General features: G+C 66.2%; 1 protein-coding gene across 1 annotated transcript in view; it reads left to right on the top strand.

Moving 5' to 3' along the window:
- The window catches only part of LOC102978493 (selenocysteine-specific elongation factor), an 80,956-nt gene that overhangs the window by 53,232 nt on the left and 21,724 nt on the right, over positions 1-6,000 (top strand). The window contains exon 4 of the mRNA XM_028479623.2: positions 5,509-5,665. Coding sequence (XP_028335424.1) covers positions 5,509-5,665 — 157 coding nt within the window. The remainder of the gene's footprint in view (positions 1-5,508; positions 5,666-6,000) is intronic.

The raw sequence follows: 6,000 nt of genomic DNA, 5'->3' as shown, positions 1-6,000 counted from the left end.
AAAAAAAAAAAAAAAAAAGAATCCGCCTGCCAGTGCAGGGGACACGGGTCTGAGCCCTGGTCTGGGAAGATCCCACACGCCGTGGAGCGACTACGCCCGCGAGCCACAACTACTGAACCCACGTGCCGCAACTACTGAGCCCGCGAGCCACAACTACTGAAGCCCGCACGCCTAGAGCCCATGCTCCGCAACAAGAGAAGCCACGACAGTGAGAAGCCCGTGCGCCACAACGAAGAGTAGCCCCCACTCGCCGCAACTAGAGAAAGCCCGCACTCAGCGACGAAGACCCAACACAAACAAAAATCAATCAATCAATCAATCACGTGGATGGAGGTGGGCAAATGAGGGCTCATGCCTGGGACAGTAAATGCCGTGCACCACCCCACGCCTCCGACTGCTGCCACAGCCCGGGCCCAGCCGCCCCACCCGCCCTCCGGCCCCGGCAGCTTGTGTAGTTCCACCCACGTCACTAGAAAAGCGAAGGTGTTGCACCAACTCCCACTCACTCACCTCTCCAGGCCGCCGGGATGAAGACAGCACTGCACCCTCGCGTGCATGGTGGGCCCAAAGCGTGGCGGGCACAGGCAGGCCGGTGGGCTGGGCAGGGGCGGCCAGGGGACGCGGGCGGGGGCGAGCAGAGGACCGGGCATGGCAGGTCTCCCGCCAAGGCCACAGGGACCCAGCGTGCACGGGCTCCAGGCCCGCTGGACGGGCCCCTGCAGGCCAGGCGTCGGGTGAGTCTCTTCCCCTCAGTTTCCTTGCTGGAAAAATGGGGGCCGTGCTCCCCACCTCTCAGGGCGGTAGAAGGAGGGGAGGCCGCTGTGTGTGAACTCCCAGCGGAAAGCGCCGGGCTCAGTGCTCTTCCCTTGGACTTCCCTTGCGGCGCGGCGGCCCAGGCTACCAGATGGCTGCACCTTTCTCTCCCCCGTGGTGGGGTCAGGCCGGGCGTGCCGGCCGCCCTGGGCCTGGCATCCACTGGCACCAGACAGGGAAGGCCTGAGGGCATGGCAAGAGGAGCCTGTGGCCTCTGCCCAACCAAGGGTAAACACGCAGACGCCACCAGGAGCACTGGCCGGCTTTGAAGTCTGAAGCGGCACTGCCTGCCGGCTCCCAGCTCTCCCCGCTCCGCTGCTGACGGCTCGTTAGACGTGCCCGGGGCACCGGGTGCGGGCGGGCCTGGGGCTGCCTCTGGTCAGCGCGGGTTCCTCGCCGTCCGGCAGGCTAGGCCCCCCAACTCCTGGAGGAAGCAATGCCGCGGCCCAGCCAACCGCTCGGCCGGCTCTGCTGCCCCTCGCCCGCCACTCCGCTGCCAGGCTGCTCAAGGAACAGAGGTTCTTCCCGCGGCAGAGGCTGAGCAGGCCCTCCGCGGGGGAAATCCGCTGGCTGCCCAAGCGTGCTGGCCCAAACCCAGGCCTCTCTCCGGCTGTCCAAACAGCGTCTGAGAGCCAAGACTCTCCCTCAGCTGCCCAAATGCTTATTGGCCCCCCTTTGAACGTGGCCTTTGTTGTTGCTGCATAGATGCAGGGTCAAGGCAGCTGGACACGGTGGGAAGAGCTGGCCCTGGATCTGATCTGATATACTGAGCAGGTGCTGCCGCCTCGGCCCGGCCGGGGGCCAGTCACACCCCTCCCCCACCCCCGGAACCCATCGCTTCTTTAACGGAGTTGATGGGGAGTTGACGCGACCACGCACGCGAGGGCCTGGCGTGAAGCGGGAGCCTGGCACGCGGTGAGCGCCCAGCAGAGAGTTAGCCTCCCTTTTTCTCCAGGAGAACGCAGCTGCCTCTGGGGACGGTGCCTCTGTACCTCCTCGTCAGCACCGGCAGGGACTTTGCCCGCGTTGGTGCCTGGTGACGGGAGCAGAAAGAGGGAGGGAGGCTCCGTGCGTCGGGGCCGTGGGCCGCCGGGCTCGTCACCGCCAGGCCGGGTGCCCGCTCGGTGCTGGGCAGGCCCAGTTTTGAGGAAGACGGCCTGCTCGGCCCGGGAGCGGGCGTGGCACGGTCCCCGTTGGGTGACGCCCAGAGCCTGGCCGCCCGAGGCCTCCCCTCCTGGGCCTCTGGAACTCGCTTGACCAAATGAAACAACTTGAAGGCTAATGTCCGTTCCTGGGTTTGCACCAGGAGATGGCAAGGGGTTGATCGTCGCCCCCCAGTGTACTTGGGCATCAGACACGCCTCGCCCTGCGCTGGGGGGGGGAAGATGCAGTCTTGGCAGCTGGTTTCTGCGGCCGAAGAGGATGGATGAGGCCGGGCATCGTCGTCCAGGGGCCTGGGAGTCGTCGTCCCCGGTGACTCCGAGGGCCCACTCGCGGCAGAGGTCTCCCCCGGCTCCCGTCCTCCAAGGGCTGGGTAACTCGCTCTCGAGGTTCTGGGTGGGCTGGAGGAGCCCCCGCCGCAGGTACTGCCTCCGTCCTTCTCCCAGCTTCATATTCTGCTGATCGAGGTTCTGGCCTCCGGGCGGTTGTCCTGCTACCAGGTCTCAGGTGTTGATGCCAGCACCAACGCCCCCCATCCTAGCAACAGCCTTTTGCAGCGGAAGGACCTGAGCTTCAGAGAAGCCCCGTGCCCCAGATTGCAGAGCTGGAGGAGACGGATCAGGGCCCCGGCCTGGCCAGCCCTCTCTGCTCAGGGCTCCACTTCACAGCCAGCTGCCCGTGTCTCCTTGCTGCCACTTCTGCAATTTGAATTAGAATAGTCGCTTCAGCACTTGGGCAATTCCCAAGCCTCATCACGGCAGCCGGCCCTGAGAGAGACACACACGTGTAACGACATAATTACGTGCGCCGCCAGCCAAGTCCCCGCTCGGAGGCCGGGGACAGAGGGGACTCGCCTGGTGTGGAGGCGAGGGCCCGGGCCCTGTGAGCGGCGGTGACTGCACTTGCGGAACTCGGCCTCCAACCACCAAAGGCCGAGAGACGAGGCGGACGGCTCACGCAGACGGCGCACGTTCCCCTCGGAGCTGTGGCCGTAACTGTGTGGCGGCTACACGCCGCCCCTGGGGAGCTGCCGCCCGCAGGTTCCACGCGCGCTGCCTTTGGCTCCTCCTCACGGGGGTGGGTTCAGCGGGAAAGCCTCCGTCTAGTCTCAGAAGGTCTTCCCTTGGTGGGTGTGCTGGTGTGTCTGGTCTCTGAGGTCTCTGCCTTGGCTGGAGGAGTCATCTGCAGAAGAGCTCAACCCTCGGGGGCACGCACGTTCCAGAGACGGAGGGGCTGAGCTCCACCACTTCCCGCAGCCCAGGACAGAGGCCGCCTCTGATCTTCCTGCAGCCCTGCAGAGGCCTCCCGCAGACGGGCCTCCCCTCTGGCCGGCGTCATTCAGTGAGGGCTCCTGCAGCAGCCGTTTGCTGAGCCCCTCTCGCGGCCCCACCCCCTGTAACTACTGGAGGGGTGTGTTCTGGGGGCGCAGAAATGTGCACCTGCCCCTCCCGCCGGTCCTGAACCCTCCCGCGGGGACGTTGCAGAGGCCTGGCCGGCTGGGGTTTGAGTTTCCACGGTGCCCCTGGCTCTGGCATTCGCGACCTGCTCAGATCTCGTCCCTGAGCTCAGCTCTGACCTCTGCAAAGTGGCCGTGGAAATCCCTTGCAGACAAGGGCTCTGCGAGGGCTCATTGGGACCCACTGGTGCCTCAGTCCGCACAGGCTGGGGTCTCCGAGGGGCTGGGGGTCGGGGGTCTCCGAGGGCTCTCCTCCCAGCGACAGGCAGTCTCAGCAGCCAGGCTGACCTCGGGACCAGCCTCTGGCTGCGGGGAGCGTGGAATGGCTGGTCCAGAACCATTGGGTCGGTGCAGCCGAAGTCCTGGCACCTGCTGGACCAGGCTGGGCTTCTGGCGAGGCTGGGAAAGAGTTCCACGTGCAGGCCGTCCTGGCGGAGGGTACAGATGGGGGTCCTGCGAAAGCGATGGGGCCACCCTTTACCATTTGGGGCTGGTGACGTCCGCTCGCCTCGACTCCCCTGTGCTGAGGTCGGAGGAGCTGCCTCCATTCAGTTCACCCTGCAGCCTTGCTGGATGCCCTGCAACGGCAGCGGGGACACCCGCAGATGGTGCGGCGCGGAGGGCAGAGCCGGGTCCGGCCCGTGAGGGGAGCCCTGTGAGTCTGGAGGACAAGGAGGCGTTCTCGTGTGGGAACGAGACTGTGAATTACAAAGGGCTGTGCAAGTGGGAATGATTATTCTTATCGTTGCCTGTATCCGATTCATCCATCACTGGGGAGAGGAGGAATGCACGTACCTTTTATCTAGCGCTATGAATCAAGCAGAATAGGATATGTTTTTCCAAAAGGTTTTTCGGGTAAACGGGACAGTTTCTGCTTTTGAAAACAACCCATCCGTTTGGCCCTTGGCCACACCGTGGCATCTTGGGCAGAAGCAGGGTGTCTCTGAGCCTGGCCCCCGGGGGCCCCCAGGAGCAGGTCCCACCACCGGGAGCAGGTCCCACCACCGGGAGCAGGTCCCACCACTGGCAGCACGTCCGGCCTCCACGCGGCCGCCTGAGCTGCTGCCTGGTCGGACTGCATGCAGCTGCCCCAGGCCGGCGCACGGGGCCGGGAGGGCCGGAGGAAGCCTCCCCAGTCTCTCCCGTGGCCCCCTAGCGGGACCCGGCATTCTGAGGCCTGGTGGAGCTGGTCTTTACACATGCGTGTGCACACACGCCCCCTTCCCTTCTCTCTGCACAGAGGCCTGGCACCTTCCTGGCACAGGCCCTGTTGAGGAGCCAGGCAGGTCCAGGGAGGCCTGCACCTGAGCCGCCGGAGGCCAGGGCTGGGGGGACTCAGACATCGCCCACCCCAAGCTCAAGCCCTTGGGAGAAGGTTCCAGAGGAACACAGCTCATGGCGAAGCCAGGGCTGCCCCAGGCCAACTTCCTCACACACACGTGTGCCTCCGCTCAGCCTGGGCCTCCACACGGACAGCCGCGAGCCAGGGCAAACGGGGCTCCGGCAGGGAGAGCCATGGGGGCTCTGCAGAGGTGGGGCCGCGGTCTGCTGGGGGGACGCGGGCCAGGCCAGGGAGGGGCCCTAGGCTGGGACGCGTGTGCTTGTGCCGGGCGGGACGGCAGAGGCCGGGTTCTCAGAGCCTCCTCGGCGCGGGGGATGCTGGAGAGAGTGGGGGGCAGCCTCGGGAGTGGGCGCCATCCCCTCGGCCTGCAGTGCCGTGAAGGCTTTCCTGAGGAGCGCTGCCAGCTTGGGGACCGGTGGGCGGGCAGCCGTGCAGAGGCGGGCAGCTGCGGACTCTCCGTCGCCTCTGCCCGTGGGCTCTGTGGCCGTGGATGGGCAGTGCCTCCTCCTCCCATCTGTCAGGTGGGAAAGTGCCTCGTGGGTGAGCTGAGCGTGTCCAGCCAAGCAAGTGCCCACAGCCGGCCTGGTGCGGCCCAGGCCCGGCAGGTGTCCGTGGCGGGGGGGAGTGGCGAGCGGGGCCGGGCGTCACCCGTGACACGGGCGGGCCGCCTGTGCAGTGTGGCAGCCCAGCCTTTCCCAGGCACTAATGCTCTCTCCGGGGCTGGGTGCGGGCACAGGTGATGGACGACTACAGTGTGATCGGCCGCTCCCTGTTCAAAAAGGAGACCAACATCCAGCTCTTCGTGGGGCTCAAGGTGCACCTGTCCACTGGGGAGCTGGGGGTCATTGCCAGCGCCTTCGGCCAGAGTGGCAAGTTCAAGGTCCACATCCCTGGTGAGTGTGGTCATTTCTTTGTGCTCACGGGAGCCGTGCGGGGAAGGTGGAGACGGCACCCAAACACTGGCCCTCGGCTCAGGGTCTAGGCCCGCCCATGCCAACGTCGCGGGCTCAGCCCACATGGCATCATGGCTCTGGTCCCGCCACCTGTGGCTGGAAAGCCAGTGTGTGTCCTGGAGGAGCCTGGTGTGGGCCCGGCATCTGGTCCGACCGCCCACTGCACCATCCCGTGGCCTGTGCGCGGACAGGACGGTGCTGCTCTAACAGGCGGTTCCGAGGGGCACGGTCGGTGAGGGAGACCACCGGGGCTGGCACGCGGCCCCGGAGTCAGA

This window comes from Physeter macrocephalus, chromosome 18 (genome assembly GCF_002837175.3).
Source record: "Physeter macrocephalus isolate SW-GA chromosome 18, ASM283717v5, whole genome shotgun sequence".
Lineage (NCBI taxonomy): Eukaryota > Metazoa > Chordata > Mammalia > Artiodactyla > Physeteridae > Physeter > Physeter macrocephalus.
This window is presented reverse-complemented; position numbering and strand designations above follow the sequence as displayed.